This window comes from Eptatretus burgeri, chromosome 6 (genome assembly GCF_056783735.1).
Source record: "Eptatretus burgeri isolate ZD-2024b chromosome 6, Ebu_testis_v1, whole genome shotgun sequence".
NCBI classification, from domain to species: domain Eukaryota; kingdom Metazoa; phylum Chordata; class Myxini; order Myxiniformes; family Myxinidae; genus Eptatretus; species Eptatretus burgeri.
The window spans coordinates 107,232,807-107,253,372 of record NC_140966.1 but is presented as its reverse complement, the minus strand read 5'-3'; the positions used below and the strand labels follow the sequence as shown (position 1 = coordinate 107,253,372).

At 44.2% G+C, this 20,566-nt stretch overlaps 1 protein-coding gene across 1 annotated transcript in view; it reads left to right on the top strand.

Moving 5' to 3' along the window:
• Positions 1-20,566, top strand: part of LOC147025552 (uncharacterized) — a 36,456-nt gene that overhangs the window by 11,842 nt on the left and 4,048 nt on the right. Inside the window, exon 5 of the mRNA XM_085887089.1 lies at positions 18,675-18,926. Within this exon, the coding sequence (XP_085743215.1) occupies positions 18,675-18,926 (252 nt within the window). The remainder of the gene's footprint in view (positions 1-18,674; positions 18,927-20,566) is intronic.

Sequence of the window (20,566 nt, the reverse complement as noted above, 5' to 3'; positions counted from 1 at the left end):
TCACTGTGACCTTGACCTTTGACTGATTTTGACCAAAATCTAATCGGCACTCGCCATCACCCTCCTGAATCACGTGGTGTAATTTGACATTGGAAGCTTCTTCCGTTCTCGAGTTATCTGTACCAAACCATAAAAAATCGGATATTTGACCTCACTGTGACCTTGACCTTTGACCGATTTCGACCAAAATCTAATCAGCACTTGCCATCACCCTCCTGAATCACGTGGTGTAATTTGACATTGGTAGCTTCTTCCGTTCTCGAGTTATCGTGCCTACAAACAAACATACAAACAAACAAACAGAAACGAAAGTCATCAATATACTTATGAAATCTTTAGATTTCGTAAGTAAAAAGCAGTCATAGACTGGTACTTACGAAATCGTCAACTTGACCTCTGACCTTGTCTAATAAAAGCCGTCTCTCGAGAAGGTCGCGATGCAAACCAGAAGTTTCTACGATGATTCTGTATCAAACCATCAAAAATCATAACGTCGACCGAAGCAAAAATATCCATTTCTCCCCGGAATAATACCTTAACGTAACTCAACGACGCGTCTGCTCGAGCGCACTGCATCATGGGACGACCAGTGACTCGTTGAGTGAAATTTTTTTTATATGATCTTAAAACGTCTGCAAAACATCCGATTTTTACCAGAATTTCGACAACCGAGTTTTAAGCGTCCTCAGGGATCGCAAAAACCGAAGACAAAATTAAAATCGAAGTTAAAATGGAGTCGTAACATCGAGCGAAGAAAAATACTTCATTTCTCCACGTGAATTTAAGGAATTATGTTTGACCTCACTGTGACCTTGACCTTTGACCGATTTTGACCAAAATCTAATCAGCGCTTGCCATCACCCTCCTGAATCACGTGGTGTAATTTGACATTGGTAGCTTCTTCCGTGCTCGAGTTATCGTGCCTACAAACAAACAAACAAGCAGTCATAGACTGGTACTAACGAAATCGTCAACTTGACCTCTGACCTTGTCTAATAAAAGCTGTCTCTTGAGAAGGTAGCGACACAAACCAGAAGTTTCTACGATGATTCTGTACCAAACTATCAAAAATCGAATGTTTTCATGTTTGACCTCACTGTGACCTTGACCTTTGACCGATTTTGACCAAAATCTAATCGGCGCTTGCCATCACCCTCCTGAATCATGTGGTGTAATTTGACATTGGAAGCTTCTTCCGTTCTCGAGTTATAATTTTTTGGATGTTTGACCTCACTGTGACCTTGACCTTTGACCAATTTTGACCAAAATCTAATCAGCACTAGCCATCAGCCTCCTGAATCACGTGGTGTAATTTGACATTGGTAGCTTCTTCCGTTCTCGTGTTATCTGTACCAAACCATCAAAAATCTAATATTTGACCTCACCGTGACCTTGACCTTTGACCTATTTTGACCAAAATCTAATCAGCACGACCCATCACCCTCCTGAATCACGTGGTGTAATTTGACATTGGTAGCTTCTTCCGTTCTCGAGTTATCGTGCCTACAAACAAACAAACAAACAAACAAACAAACGGAAGTCATCAATATACTTACGAAATCTTTAGATTTCGTAAGTAACAAACAAGCAGTCATAGACTGGTACTTACGAAATCGTCAACTTCACCTCTGACCTTGTCTAATAAAAGCTGTCTCTGGAGAAGGTAGCGACGCAAACTAGAAGTTTCTACGATGATTCTGCACCAAACCATCAAAAATCTAATGTTTTGGATGTTTGACCTCACTGTGACCTTGACCTTTGACCGACTTCGACCAAAATCTAATCAGCACTTGCCATCACCCTCCTGAATCACGTGGTGTAATTTGACATTGGTAGCTTCATCCGTTCTCGAGTTATCGTGCCTACAAACAAACATACAAACAAACAGAAACGGAAGTCATCAATATACTTATGAAATCTTTAGATTTCGTAAGTAAAAAGCAGTCATAGACTGGTACTTACGAAATCGTCAACTTGACTTCTGACCTTGTCTAATAAAAGCTGTCTCTCGAGAAGGTCGCGACGCAAACCAGAAGTTTCTACGATGATTCTGTACCAAACCATCAAAAATCTAATGTTTTGCATGTTTGACCTCACTGTGACCTTGACCTTTGACTGATTTTGACCAAAATCTAATCTGCACTCGCCATCACCCTCCTGAATCACGTGGTGTAATTTGACATTGGAAGCTTCTTCCGTTCTCGAGTTATCTGTACCAAACCATAAAAAATCGGATATTTGACCTCACTGTGACCTTGACCTTTGACCGATTTCGACCAAAATCTAATCGGCACTTGCCATCACCCTCCTGAATCACGTGGTGTAATTTGACATTGGAAGCTTCTTCCGTTCTCGAATTATCTGTACCAAACCATAAAAAATCGGATATTTGACCTCACTGTGACCTTGACCTTTGACCGATTTCGACCAAAATCTAATCAGCACTTGCCATCACCCTCCTGAATCACGTGGTGTAATTTGACATTGGTAGCTTCTTCCGTTCTCGAGTTATCGTGCCTACAAACAAACATACAAACAAACAAACAGAAACGAAAGTCATCAATATACTTATGAAATCTTTAGATTTCGTAAGTAAAAAGCAGTCATAGACTGGTACTTACGAAATCGTCAACTTGACCTCTGACCTTGTCTAATAAAAGCCGTCTCTTGAGAAGGTCGCGATGCAAACCAGAAGTTTCTACGATGATTCTGTATCAAACCATCAAAAATCATAACGTCGACCGAAGCAAAAATATCCATTTCTCCCCGGAATAATACCTTAACGTAACTCAACGACGCGTCTGCTCGAGCGCACTGCATCATGGGACGACCAGTGACTCGTTGAGTGAAATTTTTTTTATATGATCTTAAAACGTCTGCAAAACATCCGATTTTTACCAGAATTTCGACAACCGAGTTTTAAGCGTCCTCAGGGATCGCAAAAACCGAAGACAAAATTAAAATCGAAGTTAAAATGGAGTCGTAACATCGAGCGAAGAAAAATACTTCATTTCTCCACGTGAATTTAAGGAATTATGTTTGACCTCACTGTGACCTTGACCTTTGACCGATTTTGACCAAAATCTAATCAGCGCTTGCCATCACCCTCCTGAATCACGTGGTGTAATTTGACATTGGTAGCTTCTTCCGTGCTCGAGTTATCGTGCCTACAAACAAACAAACAAGCAGTCATAGACTGGTACTAACGAAATCGTCAACTTGACCTATGACCTTGTCGAATAAAAGCTGTCTCTTGAGAAGGTAGCGACACAAACCAGAAGTTTCTACGATGATTCTGTACCAAACTATCAAAAATCGAATGTTTTCATGTTTGACCTCACTGTGACCTTGACCTTTGACCGATTTTGACCAAAATCTAATCGGCGCTTGCCATCACCCTCCTGAATCATGTGGTGTAATTTGACATTGGAAGCTTCTTCCGTTCTCGAGTTATAATTTTTTGGATGTTTGACCTCACTGTGACCTTGACCTTTGACCAATTTTGACCAAAATCTAATCAGCACTAGCTATCAGCCTCCTGAATCACGTGGTGTAATTTGACATTGGTAGCTTCTTCCGTTCTCGTGTTATCTGTACCAAACCATCAAAAATCGAATATTTGACCTCACCGTGACCTTGACCTTTGACCTATTTTGACCAAAATCTAATCAGCACGACCCATCACCCTCCTGAATCACGTGGTGTAATTTGACATTGGTAGCTTCTTCCGTTCTCGAGTTATCGTGCAAACAAACAAACAAACAAACAAACGGAAGTCATCAATATACTTACGAAATCTTTAGATTTCGTAAGTAACAAACAAGCAGTCATAGACTGGTACTTACGAAATCGTCAACTTCACCTCTGACCTTGTCTAATAAAAGCTGTCTCTGGAGAAGGTAGCGACGCAAACTAGAAGTTTCTACGATGATTCTGCACCAAACCATCAAAAATCTAATGTTTTGGATGTTTGACCTCACTGTGACCTTGACCTTTGACCGACTTCGACCAAAATCTAATCAGCACTTGCCATCACCCTCCTGAATCACGTGGTGTAATTTGACATTGGTAGCTTCATCCGTTCTCGAGTTATCGTGCCTACAAACAAACATACAAACAAACAGAAACGGAAGTCATCAATATACTTATGAAATCTTTAGATTTCGTAAGTAAAAAGCAGTCATAGACTGGTACTTACGAAATCGTCAACTTGACTTCTGACCTTGTCTAATAAAAGCTGTCTCTCGAGAAGGTCGCGACGCAAACCAGAAGTTTCTACGATGATTCTGTACCAAACCATCAAAAATCGAATGTTTTGGATGTTTGACCTCACTGTGACCTTGACCTTTGACTGATTTTGACCAAAATCTAATCTGCACTCGCCATCACCCTCCTGAATCACGTGGTGTAATTTGACATTGGAAGCTTCTTCCGTTCTCGAGTTATCTGTACCAAACCATAAAAAATCGGATATTTGACCTCACTGTGACCTTGACCTTTGACCGATTTCGACCAAAATCTAATCAGCACTAGCCATCACCCTCCTGAATCACGTGGTGTTATTTGACATTGGTAGCTTCTTCCGTTCTCGAGTTATCGTGCCTACAAACAAACAAACAAACAAGCAGTCATCGACTGGTACTTACGAAATCATCAACTTGACCTCTGACCTTGTCTAATAAAAGCTGTCTCTTGAGAAGGTAGCGACACAAACAGAAGTTTCTACGATGATTCTGGACCAAACCATCAAAAATCGAATGTTTTGGATGTTTGACCTCACTGTGACCTTGACCTTTGACCGATTTTAACCAAAATCTAATCAGCGCTAGCCACCACCCTCCTGAATCACGTGGTGTAATTTGACATTGATAGCTTCTTCCGTTCTCGAATTATCATTTTTTGGATGTTTGACCTCACTGTGACCTTGACCTTTGACCGATTTTGACCAAAATCTAATCAGCACTAGCCATCACCCTCCTGAATCACGTGGTGTAAGTTGACATTGGGAGCTTCTTCCGATCTCGAGTTATTGTGCCTACAAACAAACAAACAGAAATGGAAGGCATCAATATACTTACAAAATCTTTAGACATGGGAAGCTTCTTCCGTTCTCGAGTTATCTGTACCAAACCATAAAAAAATCGGATATTTGACCTCACTGTGACCTCGACCTTTGACCGATTTTGACCAAAATCTAATCAGCACTCGCCATCACCCTCCTGAATCACGTGGTGAAATCTTTAGATTTCCGAAGTCATAAACAAACAAACAAACAGAAACGGAAGGCATCAATATACTTACGAAATCTTTAGATTTCGGAAGTAACAAACAAACAAGCAGTCATAGACTGGTACTTACGAAATCGTCAACTTGACTTCTGACCTTGTCTAATAAAAGCTGTCTCTCGAGAAGGTCGCGACGCAAACCAGAAGTTTCTACGATGATTCTGTACCAAACCATCAAAAATCGAATGTTTTGGATGTTTTACCTCACTGTGACCTTGACCTTTGACTGATTTTGACCAAAATCTAATCGGCACTCGCCATCACCCTCCTGAATCACGTGGTGTAATTTGACATTGGAAGCTTCTTCCGTTCTCGAGTTATCTGTACCAAACCATCAAAAATCGAATATTTGACCTCACCGTGACCTTGACCTTTGACCTATTTTGACCAAAATCGAATCAGCACGAGCCATCACCCTCCTGAATCACGTGGTGTAATTTGACATTGGAAGCTTCTTCCGTTCTCGAGTTATCTGTACCAAACCATAAAAAATCGGATATTTGACCTCACTGTGACCTTGACCTTTGACCGATTTCGACCAAAATCTAATCAGCACTTGCCATCACCCTCCTGAATCACGTCGTGTAATTTGACATTGGTAGCTTCTTCCGTTTTCGAGTTATCGTGCCTACAAACAAACACAAACAAACAAACAAACAAACAGAAACGGAAGTCATCAATATACTTACAAAATCTTTAGATTTCGGAAGTAATGAAAATCTCCCGTCAGGTGCTTGAACTCAAGACTCTCGGATCTTTAGCCAGCCACCTTAACCGTTAAGCCGACATCAGGCTATCTCTCCACTGATCTGGCAGACACAGGTACATCTTTGATTCTGGAGATGATTGTGTCTTTATTGGGCAAACCATTGAACCAAACATCTGAACAACTGAGGAAAACGTCTTTTATATTGTTACGTTTGAGGGGGGGGGGGTATGCATTCAAAGGGTAATTAGGATGTTTAATTAGGTATGCCATGCTGTTCGAGTTTACCAGGATCTCGATGTAATAAGTAGCAATTCAGTGGTGATAAGTTGTCTAGTAAATGTTCATTTCTTCAAGGGGGAAATGATAAATGTCACGTAATTAGATAGGGACACGGGATAGGGTAAGTGTGTGTGCATAAACCCCTTTTGGTATTCTCTGGAGGCTGGCCGTGACGTCACAGGACAGTGCAGCGGATGGCTCCGCCCCGTGATCACGATTAGCGGAAGGCGATGGCGGTGGGCCAATAAACGGCTCGATTGAAGTGACGAGGACAGGAGGATAAAAAGGTTCTGTTCGGGGTCGAAAAGGAAGAGGAAGAAGATCACAACCAAAAAGATCGTGTTTTTTTTGGTGGGGAGGCTGCTGCGCGGAGAGCGTCCTTGTTGTGCTGATTCGATCGTGTTCTTGATCGTGTCTTGGAACCTTGCTGAGCATCGTGCCTCACCTTGGTTGGCTCTGGGGTTCTGCTGACTCTGAGTACGGGGTCGAACGGCGGGCGGACCTGCCTCCCTCTCCTGCTCGCAACTTGGCACCAGAACTGGTTCCCTGGCGGCTGTGAGCGGACTTGGGCCAAGACCAGGAGGTCGACAGCACCACGGTTTCTCCTGCCCCCCCTGACGAGAGCAAGGCCAGCTCGTCCGGCGCCGATCCAGGGACAGTTGCGTCCACACCACGGTCCAGCCTGACCACCAGAAATAGCTACTGTGTGTGTGTGTGTGTGTGTGTGTGTGTGTGTGTGTGTGTGTGTGTGTGTGTGTGTGTGTGTGTGTGTGTGTGTGAACTTGGCGCCTTAGAGGGATTGAGAACTGTATATTCATTGGAATTGTCTGTGTTTTTCCCCACGCCCGATCCCACACCATCCCGTCGAGTCGCCCCGGATCCCTCTTCTTGCCGAGTCCTGTTATTTCTGGTAATAATAAAAACAAATAAACATCATCAACTCAGTGAAAAGTGACTCGTGCCACCTTCCTCGTCCCGTTTGCGGTAGAGCGATTAGAACCGCCATGTTTGGGTTATAAATAAATAAACCGCCTCCATCGTTTCGGCTCATTCTACGTTGGCGGGACTGTTCAAGTCCCGTGGACGTCACATTGGTGTCAGGGTGTTGGATGTTCGAACCCCTCCAAATTATATTTGGTATCGGGAGAATATACCAAGATTAAAATCTCGCCACGAATTGGAATATAAAATTACTACAGAAAAGCGCGCGAGCGCGGGAAAATTTTGGCGGGAGTTTTCAAATTAAATTTAATTGGCGGCAAACGGGACTTCTGAACCATGGCGGATGTGCAGATGTTTGAGGAGGAAGGCCACGTGTCTGGCAGCGAGTCGGGGGAAGAAGGGAGAGACGGGGGTAGGGTTGGAACCTCCCCCATTCCAAGCGTGGACCGTGCTTCATCGCCCGTAACGGAGCCGGCAGCGCCGGAAACCGGTACGATGACGATCTGGACAATGTTGGAACGTTTAATGAGTGCAATTACAGCACAGGGGGCAGAAATGACAGATCAATTGGGGGTAATGGGGCAACAGTTGGGTGCACGGATTGATTTAATGAGGGATGAATTGGGGGAAAAGATGGAGAAAATTAAAACTGAGATGCAGGAGTGTGTGGATGTTAAATTGGGAGAAATACAAAGTAAATTAGAGGATAGATTGGAGGAAACAAAGGTAGAAATTACATTGGAGGGGGAAAATGTACGGAAAAAATTGGTAGATGAAATTGATGCAACGAACATTCGGGTTGATAAAGTGGATGAAAGCCTGGAACGTCATCGTGCCTGTGTGGATGCTCGTATGCAGCTGCAAGTTGAAGAGTGGGGAGAGCTGAGGAAGCAAGGGATGAATTTGGCGGAGGAGGTAAAAGGATTGGAGGCTCGTTTGGACGAACAAGATAAAATTATGAGCCAAGATGAAGTCTTGGATAAAGGCCTGGTAGAGCCGTCTTTTGTAAGTAGAGTGTCCGGGTTGGTTGAGGAGCAGCTACAAACTCGCGACGGAGCCTTGGAGGAGGTTGTGCGGGCCCAGAAGATCCTGCGGGAAGAGGTGAATCGGTCCATTCAACGTTTGGAACAGGAGGAAAAATTGACCCATGAGACCCTCACCACAAAACATCTTTGGCCACAGTGGGCTCCGAAATTGGATACGCAGCCACAAGGGTGTTTGATCCCTGGGCCGGATTCGGACAAGGGAGAAACTGAGAAGCGGGCCACCGTAAAAGTGATCCGCCTGGTAAGTTTCGACGGGTCAGGGAGCGTTGAAGCTTTTCTGACGCAATTTGAGTGCATTTCCCGACTAAACGGGTGGAATGAGCAGGAACGTACAGGGAATTTGGTGGCAACGTTGCGGGGACCAGCCGCAGACATGTTAAACGTGATCGTGGAGGGGATGTTGACCAGCTCCCACATTTGCGAGGCGTTGAGCCGTCGGTTTGGGTTTGCAGCGAACTGTGATCTGGTGCGGGCCCAGCTCCAGCACCGCAGATTAAAGCCGGGTGAGACAGTGCAGGAGCTGGCACAGGACATTTACCAATCAGTCAGGATCGCGTATCGGGACCTTACAGTGGAGGCATGGGACAGACTGGCACTAGAGAAATTTTTAGCTGCTCTTCCTGACCCTGAGTTCCGAGCGCTAGTGGAGTTACAGGGTTCACCGAGCGGCCGAGTGCGCGGCCAGGCTGACCTCGTGGAGGCGGCCGGGTCGGGTGCCCGAGAGGCCATCGGTGACGATCCGACAGGCGGAGATCCAGGATCAGGGAGGGGGGCTGGGAGAAATTGGCATTACCCAAATGTTTCAGGAAATTTGCCAGAAACTGTCAAGTTTAATAAAGGGTAATTCGGCAGTCGGTGCGCCAAACCGGCGGGGTCCAGCCCAGCCAATAGAGCAATTCGATTATGGCCGAGGGGGTCCGGAACCGGAAGAGACATTTCACCGATACTCACGGGGGCCTTTTATGGGGAGTTGTTTCCGGTGCGGGCGAAGAGGACACATGCAACGATATTGCCGTACCTGGCGATGGAGGGACCCAACAATAGACTTTTAGACTCGGAGAGGGTGAATCCTCCTGCTGAACCGCCAGGTCTATCCGAGATGCCCTTTCATAGGTCGGGTCCAGAGATCACTGTCGGGGGTCGGGGAGACTAGATTGGGCTGAGCATATACGGCCATGCTCGGCTGCTGAGATTGTGGCGAAGTGCCCTCCTTTGGTGGAAAAAAAATGAATTGTGGGAAAATTGGCATAGGTTTGTAAGTTCTGCTGGGTTTTAGAGTGACAATCAGGACAGTGGGTAATTGGAAACAAAGCGGGCACAAGTGGCTGTCCAATGGCTGGTGCATGGATCGGGTGAGAAGTGCTGTGTGAGTTGTTTTAAGTGAAGAAGTGAAATGTATGGTGCACACATTGCTTTTTTATTGGGCATGGTGTGGTAACAGGGAAGGTCATGGTCGGTGAAGTGTTAGAAATGCAGGTGTCACATGTAAGGCCGATGGGGTGGGGGAGTCATGTGGGTTTTGTGGGTGGGGATGATGTGCTTGTCCACAGGGATTGCTGAAGCTCACGGTGAGCGTGAATTGCGACCCCTTCAAGGAGATTCACCTCCTGGTGGCTAATGGTGAGTGTCTGGAGGCAACTGGGAGAGGGTCTGGTTGGGCGACCAAGGCGGGTAGGACCTTGGCGACCCAGGAAGGCCAGAGGAGCCAGTGAGACCCCTTCCAGAGTGTTGTACGGGATTAGAGCTGATGGCAACCAGGGGGGTGGGAATCAAAGGGAGCGGGGCGGAGAAACGTCTGGGTTGGACTAAAGCTTACCTGTGGGCATGGTTGCACCTGAGATGCCCCCATCTTGTGGTAACCCACCCCACGGCCACGACGGGATTCAGCCTGCATGATTAAAATGAGGACCATGACCTAGAAATGTGATTATGACCATGGTGTGAGTGTTGTGAAGATGTGCGAGTCCCACTCGATCCCGCACAACTTGACATGTGCAGCAAGGGCATGATGTCCGCATAATTTTGGGGCAAGCAAATTTGAAAATTGGCTCCCCAGGTAACGCTGGGTCTATTAGCATCCACTGGGGGACGCGGTCAAGTGTAAATATTCCGTGAATCGTGTCGTTAAGGCTTAGAGTAGGAATGTAAAGTATAAGTGTTGTGTTTTTGTGGAACCTTTTGTTTCCCCTCCCCAGATCACTGGAGGAGTGCTGGGCAAGAGCGATGATCCAGAAGATGGAGTGTAACTTCGCTCAGTGCTCTCATGTGATAAAAAAAAAACAAAAAAAAAAAACGAATGATTGTTTAGGCGAGGATAAGGCCATAAGTGGGTAGTACATTAAGCAGGATAGGTAAGTTAGCTGCGACTCGCTGCCCATTGCCCCTCCTACTTTATTTCGTTAGGTTAATTAGGTGTGAGTCAGTAAGTGTTAAGGCTGGTACGGTAGCGCCTGTGATATACCTTGCAGGAGCTGCGGTACCAGAGGAGGGGGCAGTGTTACGTTTGAGGGGGGGGTATGCATTCAAAGGGTAATTAGGATGTTTAATTAGGTATGCCATGCTGTTCGAGTTTACCAGGATCTCGATGTAATAAGTAGCAATTCAGTGGTGATAAGTTGTCTAGTAAATGTTCATTTCTTCAAGGGCGAAATGATAAATGTCACGTAATTAGATAGGGACACGGGATCGGGTAAGTGTGTCTGCGTAAACCCCTTTTGGTATTCTCTGAAGACTGGCCGTGACGTCACAGGACAGTGCAGCGGATGGCTCCGCCCCGTGATCACGATTGGCGGAAGGCGATGGCGGTGGGCCAATAAACGGCTCGATTGAAGTGACGAGGACAGGAGGATAAAAAGGTTCTGTTCGGGGTCGAAAAGGAAGAGGAAGAAGATCACAACCAAGAAGATAGTGTTTTTTTTGGTGGGGAGGCTGTTGCGCGAGGAGCATCCTTGTTGTTGTGCTGATTCGATCGTGTTCTTGATCGTGTCTTGGAGCCTTTCTGAGCCTCGTGCCTCACCTTGGTTGGCTCTGGGGTTCTGCTGACTCGGAGTACGGGGTCGAACGGCGGCCGGACCTGCCTTCCTCTCCTGCTCGCAACTTGGCGCCAGAACTGGTTCCCTGGTGGCTGTGAGCGGACTTGGGCCAAGACCAGGAGGTCGACAGCACCACGGTTTCTCCTGCCCCCCTGACGAGAGCAAGGCCAGCTCATCCGACGCCGATCCAGGGACAGTTGCGTCCACACCACGGTCCAGCCTGACCACCAGAAATAGCTACGTTTTGTGTGTGTGTGTGTGTGTGTGTGTATGTGTGTGTGTGTGTGTGTGTGTGTGTGTGTGTGTGTGTGTGTGTGTGTGTGTGTGTGTGTGTGTGTGTGTGTGTGTGTGTGTGTGTGTGTGTGTGTGTGTGTGTGTGTGTGTGTGTGTGCGTGCTTGGCGCCTTAGAAGGTTTGAGATCTCTATATTCATTGGAATTGTCTGTGTTTTTCCCCACGCCCGATCCCACACCATCCCGTCGAATCGCCCCGGATCCCTCTTCTTACCGAGTCTTGTTATTTCTGGTTAATAATAAAAACAAATAAACATCATCAACTCAGTGAAAAGTGACTCGTGCCACCTTCCTCGTCCCGTTTGCGGTGGAGCGATTAGAACCGCCATGTTTGGGTTATAAATAAATAAACCGCCTCCATCGTTTCGGCTCATTCTACGTTGGCGGGACTGTTCAAGTCCCGTGGACGTCACAATATTATATTCCTCATCTGTAAATGGCTTTCCATGTTTTACAGCACATTGTGCGATTTTGTAACTTCCCTCTGTGGCTTGATTTTTTTTTTTTTACTTGCACAGACGTTGGTAAAGACACTGCATTACTTTCCGTTCCTTGCTATGGCCCGTTTGATTGACTCGGCCTTGTTCACCTCATCCTTGAATTTTCTCGTGCTTTGTGTGAAAATGTCGTTTGATACTTGATATGTGGCAAACGACGCCCTCACAACATGGAGAACAAACAGCACAGTCTTTCTGTTGAGCAAATCCTTATTTGTCTTTCCAAGAGGGTTGAAATGAGTGAACATCTATCTTCACTTTCTTAGGAACTGCCATTTTGTCCAAAAAAAATGTTGTTATTGCGAGGTGGCTCGTATTGTGAGATTTCCTGTAAATCAAGATTGGTTGGCCCCGCTAAACTAACGTAGTAAATTAACCAATTGAATGATTTTTCTTTCTGTGTCGGAGCTTCCATTGGGTAGCATAATTTTGATTCTAAATTATGCTACCCAATGAAAACTCTTGGTTGTTTTGGGTTTTTTTTTTTACCTCCTCCACCGAAGGTGAAGGAGGTTGTTTTTTTTACCACTTTCTGTTGGGTAGTCGTTCTCATCAAAAAATGTTTTTTTTTCCCCCAAAATTTTTTTTTGAAATTTGTTCTACCTTTATTATCAGTAGTTCCATCGCTATGTTTGTCTGTCCCTCTGTTCGATCCAGTGCTCCGTTAATACAATGGCGATTTCGATGAAACTTGGTTGGTAGGTTCATACCATGACCTAGTTGTGTGCAAATGAGAACCGTTGCTCTGGACACCACCGTTGCCAAGCAAAGGGACTTTGAAATTTTTGAAAAATCATAGAAAATTAATTTTTTTGAAAATCAAAAATCGGGCCACCAGCGACTGTGGGCAGTACATTCAGCCATATTGTCAAAAATTTCCAGCCGGATCCTATGAAAACTGTCGGAGAAGATAAACTTTGAATGAACCCTGGTCGAAAACAACAAAAAAAGGAAGTTCTTTATATCTCAGAGACTATTAGTCAGATATACATGAAACTGGTATGGTAGGTTCATGGTATGTCCTAGTTATGTGTGAGAAAGAACAGTTGCTATGGACCCCTCCGTTGCCTAGCAACGGCCGAAAAACCTCTAAATGTGGGGGGTATTTTAACGAAAAAACAATCTGCAGCAATAACCCTTGAAGCTAGAATCATGAATTTTCATGTGCTTAATCCTCAGGTCATTCCCCATTGAACGGGCCCATCGCGTCAGGTTCTATTGGGTAATCGACTATCCATGTCCGCCTACCGGCTTGTCTGTCTGTCTGTGTATCTGTCTGTCCAGAGCATAACTCCGTGGACTTTGATCCGATCTTGATGAAACTTGGTTATGTGTTCGATATGAATATCTAGTTGTGTTTTCCTGGATGAGGGCGTGGCTTCGCCCATTGTGGACGGAGCCACACCCCAAAAATAGCCATTTTTAGGGGGTAGTTGGATTAAAAATCCATCTTCTCCTTCGGGAATTGACTGAATGGAATGGGTTCTCCGTTATTTGAATAGTGAAATTAATTATCTAAAACTTGTCGTTGTCCGATTTTTCATTTTAGTCCCAAGGTCAAGGTCACAAAGTCAAAAACTTAGAAAATTGCGAATTTTGACATAAAAATCATACGACCGCCCAAAATTTGAGAGCGAGGATGACAATATTTTTTATGCATAATCTTGAGGTCATTCCCCACCTAAAGTCTTGAAACCATTTTGCTCTGTCTCGAACACCTTGCCCGTGGCGCCCCCTTCAAGTTTGTTTTTACGCTGATTTCATCAAAGTATGGATAATCCGAGGAGTGCAAAATGCCATATAGCCTTTATGACGTTATATTGTTCCTGGAATGTTCCAGAGGAAGTTTTGCACCAAAGGTCATAATCCTTGACCTTTCAAGGCCACAAAGGTCAAATTTTCAAAGTTGTGGGAATTGAACCGGGTTTTCGACCTTCTTTGATGAACTAACTCCAATAAGCTATAGCACGTATCCTGTTTCCTTATTTTAATGTCCACAACATTGTTTTGTGACCTTTAAAGATTATTCAAAGGTCAAATTTTTAAAGTTGTTGAACGAAACCGGGTTTTCGACATTTTGCAGCTAATAACCTGTCACTCGTACCACATCATGTTGATCATTTTTATAACTTGGTCAAACATTATCACATCGTCTCATCCTTGACTTCTGAAACAATCAACATCGTCAAATACCGCTCGTGAACCATCGTCGTCTTCAGACTTGTTTTTAATTTGGTTTTTTTTTTCCAACTTGGAAAAACACACGGCATTTGTCCGAGGAGGATAAATTGGACCGCCTGTTTCTTCTTCACTGTTAATCGTTACTTAGTTTCTTCACTGTTAATCAGATTTTTATTGCACGTGCCACTCATGACGCACACGCCGTACGTTGCCGACCATTGGATGAGTCACTGTAAAAAACACTAAGATACAGGTAGGATGCTTTTATGAGGCTCCTGGTGTGAAGGAAAAGGTGGAGGAGGAGGAAGGAGCAGTATAAGAAGAATGCAGAATATCATGTGGTAAGGGAAGAGTATATTGATTATGGGGGATTTTAACTTTCCAGGGATAGATTGGATCGAAGAACTGGGAAAGGGCAGAGCAGATGAGGATTGTTTTTAAAAAAAAATCTAAAACAGGATTGCTTTTTGGCCCAGTTTGTAGATAAGCCCACGAGAGGGAGTGCAGTGTTTGACTTCATTTTAAGTAACGATCCTAATCTGGTGGAAGAGGTGGAAGTGGAGGTGCGGAAGTATTTGGGAACAAGTGACCATGATGTTAATATTTAGAGTTTGGGACAGTAAAGTCAGGTAGTATATCTCGACTTTAAGAAGGCATTTGTCAAGGTACCACAAAGGAGGTTGTTAGCCAAGGTGAAGGCTTGTTGAGTGACTGGTCAGGTAGCTAACTGGATTGGTGATAGGAAGCAAAGAGTGGCTGTGAGTGGAAGGATGTTCAGCTGGGAGGATGTAAGTCGTGGGGTACCTCGGGGGTCAATCCAGGACCATTATTAGTCCCCTGCCGGTTTCACCGAAATAGACTATAGGTTTGCTTTCCGTCCATCTGTCCGTCCATTCCACCTATGGTTTTTCAGACTATTTCCCATACCCTTCAACATATTCAATTGAAACTTGGTGCATGGCTTTAGTGTGATAAGTTGCACAACAAGTTCGAGTTTCAGGGAGTTTCATGAATTTTTCAGAGTTATGCCCTTTTTAAACTGAGAAAATATCATATTATACATGGGTCAGTGTTCAGCTTCCCTAACTCCACCCCACTGTTTATGCCCATTGGTTGGACAGCTGCCCTGACTCCACCCCACTGCTTTATGCCCATTGGTTGGACACCACCACAATAAGATCATGTGCCACCATTTCATGAAGCAGTCACAGATCGACAGGCCTTAGGCCTGGGTGTTGTTCCATGGCCAGTGCATTTGGAATGATCCCATGCATATAACCATGATCTATTAAATATGCACATAAGCCGCTCTGTATGTTTTTGCTTCATGTATGTACATTACATGGGTTTATTAACCTCCGCCATCTTCGAAGATGGATGGAGGTTACTGTTTTCACCCCTTTCTGTTTGTTTGTTTGTTTGTTTGTGAACAGTATTACGGAAAAACTCCTCGACGGATTTTGACGAAACTTGGTGGGGGGTTTAGGTATGGTCCAAGGATCATGCCATTAAATTTTGGACTTGGTCCCCCCCCCCACCCAAAAAAAAATTGTTAGAGAAAATGTTTTTTTTTGCATTTCTGCATGTATTAAGTGATTTCCAACTCCCCCCCCCCAAAAAAAAAAATTGTTCCCCCCCCAAAAAAAAATGAGAATTTTTTTTTGCATTTCTACATGTTTTAAGTGATTTCCAACCCCCCCAAAAATGTAGAGAAATTTTTTTTTTGCATTTATACATGTTTTAAGTGATTTCCAACCCCCACCCCCAAAAATAATTGTTAGAGAAAAAAAAAATTTTTGCAACTTTTTTTTCAACAAAATTTCGATTTCTTTTTTTTTGCATTTCTACATATTTTAAGTGATTTGTAACCCCCTCCCCCCAAAAAAAAATGTTGGAGAAAAGAACTATAACTGTCAGCACTGTTGACATCATATTTAATGAATAAGATATAAGGTTCACTTGAGTGACCCAGCAATATTGGCGGCGGAGGTTTTGCACTCTCCCGAGTGCTCCCCCTCTAGTTTTAAATCTGAAATGGGAAAAGCCTAGAAACGAACGAAACATGGTGGGTTTGAGTTTCTTCTTCTTCATTCTGGTTCCAGTTTCGGCTCGAGCATGCGTTAAACACAAACAAATGTTTATCTCCCAAACATTCATTGGGACCGGTAGGGGACATGTATTGCAAAACTATTCTCCCTCTTTTCTTTCATAATTTACGACAATTGTTTGGATAGTGGGGTGAAGAGTAGGCTATCCAAATTTGCAGTTGACACTGGAGGTGATGTTGATAACAGAGATTCAGGAAAGTATTGTTGCAGACCCGGGGTCGCGGGGGTACTACGAGGGTGGGGGTATCTCCAGTTCTCCCCCCAGACTTACCAGGAATTGAGGCCGTCGCACAGAATAAGTCCGTTCCACGGTGGGTCAACCGCGAACGCGGTCAATTTAACCACGTGACCCAGTGTCCTCCGTCTGACTACCGTTTAATTGTTGTACATGCAGTCAGAGAGAGAGAGGGAGACAGAATGAGAGAATATCTATACATATACAAACATACTCATTAAGGGGGTCTTCAGGTGGGTTTTGAACCCCCAAAATAGGTATTTGCTGTCTCCTCCGAAACTACACACAATTTTGATGAAACTTGACCACAACCTTCATCACCCTTGATGTACCGATGTTTGTTCACGGCATTCAAAAAAATCCAGGGTCTAAGTGGGTCTGCAGGGGGTTCGAGTGATTGTTGTTCCTGATGCAGGTGAGCTTCAGGACAGGCGGTCCAATTTTTCCTCCTCGGACAAATGCTGTGTGAAGGTAAATAGCTTGGTGTGTTTTTCCAAGACTGCTTCTAATCACAATGACATGATAATAGCATGATGTTAATGTTTTTACAAAGCGCTAATAATACTTGTCATATCCCTCCTCCCCAAGGAGGGTTTTTTTTTCTCCATTGACAAACTCTGTCCGTGTTGAGGTCAATGGCTTATTGTGGTATTTTTTCTCAAGGCCTCTTCTAATAACAAGTGTACTCGTAAATCAAAAGAAGTGGTTTTAACATTGGTACAGGTATTTAGTGAGGGTCACATCTGGAATATTGTGTGCAGTTTTTGTCACCACAATTTACGAAGGACAAAGCTGCCATAGAGAGGGTTCAGCGTTGGGCCGCTCACTTGATTCCGGGCCTAGCTGGACTCGGCTACGAGGAGCGGCTGAAGGAGACGGGGCTTTATACACTAGAAAGGAGGTGGTTACGAGGAGATATGATGGAGATGTTTAAGATAATGAAAGGTGGAGATAAAATAAGTGCAGATGAATTATTCAACGGAGTAGATGGTGATAGGACCAGGGGCCACAGCCTGAGAGTAAAGAAGAGAGTTAAGACGGTAGAGGGAACTTTTACTCAGAGAGTAGTCAATGCATGGAATGGTCTCCCTGGAAAGGTCGTGACAGCAGAAACAGTAGATAAGTTTAAATTAGAATTAGATAGGTACCTGGAAGTTATGGGGATGTTGATAAGACTTTTAGGTAGTTTGAGTATTGATGGGTGATTGTGTGGAGTACCATTTCTGTGATTGTCTCGTGAAGGATAGTGTGTGGTTGGTGTTGTATATTTCTCACTCAAAAAAAAACTCCTTCACCAACCCCAACCTCGAACAAGCAAACAAACAAAACAAATTTTTTTAAATATAATTAAAATACCAAGAAGCTGATGCTCTCGGACCCCCACTTTTTGGGTGCTATGAGGAATAGATCTGCGTAATACGAAAGGTAACTCTTGAAGGTTTTTAAAAATATATATAATGTACGCAAGCCAGGTTACCAAGATTGGCATGGCAATACAATTCGGCCAATCACAGCCATGTTCTAATCAGGTTGAGATAATGTCATGAGGAATAGATATCTTCAATATGAAAGCTAAATGTTCAACGGGTTTTGAAATACCATCTTCCGGACACAAAAGTACATGGACGGATGATCGGTCGGTCGGACGGAGCTTGTCTTAATGTCCCCAGTCTCCGACCTTGGCGGAGGGGTGGGGGACAAATATATTTCCCCATTTTTGATTTTCACACCCTTCGGATGGGATATCCCTGAGCGTGTCACATTGTTCTCCTCTCCACTCCTCCCGTCATTCCCCCAATTAAATTACGTCGTTTCTCCGGATATATTCGGTCTGGTGTTGGTGTGATGCATGCACGAGCCGAATGGCCTCCTCCTCCTGCGTCATTTCCTTGCTATTCCGAGTTATTAAGGTTTTGTATTCAGGAATCAATGGGAATCTTTCGTCCATTGAGCTTGAGCAGTATTTACCTTGTGTAATTTGGTCACAAAAAACAAGGTTGGGTGGTTGAAGTCTCACTGCATTTGAGATAAAATCAAAAACCCGTATGTGTATCGTTCCGCACCCAAGGTCCATATTGCTGGCATGGAAATTCCTCGCACTGAAGGGCCAAATGTTTCAACTCCCGGAGAAAGCTCAGATGTTGAACCGAATGTGCAAGAATCTCAACCACACTTCGAGGCAGCAGTAGAGCTTCCAACAGAAGGTGCTGATGCCTTCAAGAGTTTGGAAACCGCGGCACAGGATCTGCAGCCTGCAGAGCTTGGGGCATTTGGGGGCAATAACACTGGAGAGACTTCAATATCTACGTCATGGCAGGAGGTATGATGTCACATTTGTTTTCATGCACCCTTCTTACCTCCGCCAAACAAGGTGGACGGAGATTATGTTTTCACCGATTCAATTTGATTTTGAAGTTCAGATCCGGCCTATTGGTGAGATACAAAACGTAAACTGTTCAGCCGAGATGAGGTAGGACATGAGCTTGCCGCTCTACCGAACTGGTTTCGTGGCAAAAGCCTTTTGAGATTTCTTTTTTTTTTTCCAAAAATATCAGCCAAATATTTGGATTACATCTTTGGAACCAGCAACATATTAAGAATGCATATCTGATGAAATGTTGACCCTTCATTCCCTTACATGCCTGTGGTTGGCTTACTGGTTTGGGTGGTGGGCTTGGGATCCTCGGATCCTGAGTTCAAATTCCACTCGGCTGTTGAATTAATACCAGGTGGGGTTGACCCTGTCTGTCATCCCTCTGAGGATGACAAAATGAGTGCCAGCTTGCTGGTATCCTGCGTCGGAGTGGTGACCCGTCCAGGAATGTGTCCAATAGTCAAGGAGACTGCTTCGGCAGCACCAACGCGCTCTGCACAGAGTATGGTCCCAATGGATAGATGGATTCCCTTACCAATTACTCCCATCTCTAAAACCTAATTTTACTTTTCTCTCCATCTTCCTACATTTTGTTAATTTACCCCCCTGTGCAAGTTGAATATGTAATATGTAGCTGGCTTCCTTTTGAACTTTGGGTTTGTCCTTGCATCATAACTTGCACACGGATGGTTCAAGGTTCATGTGGACTTTTCATTGACGAATGTGAGAAACAGCAGTTTAGTGCTGAAGCTTTGTATTGGGTGGTCGCTCGACTACCGTTATTCTCAGGTTTTCCGTCCGTCTCTGTCTGTTTGTTTGTATGTAATGGACAGCTCTGAAGGCCAGAGGAGTCAACCGATTTTGATGAAACTTGACTGGTAGGTTCATACCAGGATCTAGTTGTATGAATTTGAGCACCGTTGCTACGGACGCCACCGTTGCATAGCAACTGGACTTTGAAATTTTTGAAAAAATCCGAAATTTTTTTTCTTTCAAAAATCGGCTTCCGCGCTTTTATGCGCACTATAATCAACCTCTTTGTCAAAAACTGTATGGCTAGTATGCAGTTATGTAGCGACCATCCATGTCGCCTACCGGCTTGTTATGTTATTGTCTTTACCCTGAGCAAGTTGTGCAGGAAATGACTGTAGTGCTGGTCATACATTTCTCTCTAAAAACCAAGATAGCTGCCAACATGGTCACGTGTGCCGTGGAACCAAGGTGGATCATTCAGTTCCTAACTTGTAAAAGAGCCCGTCAAACGAGCTGAAATTAATCGACCATCTGCACAATTTGTGGTTTGTGCTTGTTTGCTGTTTGGTAGTTGTGTGTTTAATGGTCCAGTATGTTATTTATTTACTTATTTTTTAAAAAAATATGTATTTTTATTTTTATATGTCTGTGAATTGGCGGAGTGATATTGAGCGTTCTCCGACGCAACCAACTGCTGTCATCCACATAGTATTTTGTTGGAGAATTACTAGATACCTGTACCTGATATTGCAGAGGAGTTGAATGCTGGTGATTTGAAGTGTGGAAACAACAGCAGGCAGAACTTCGGAAATGTTGGAGGAGGTGAAAGGAAA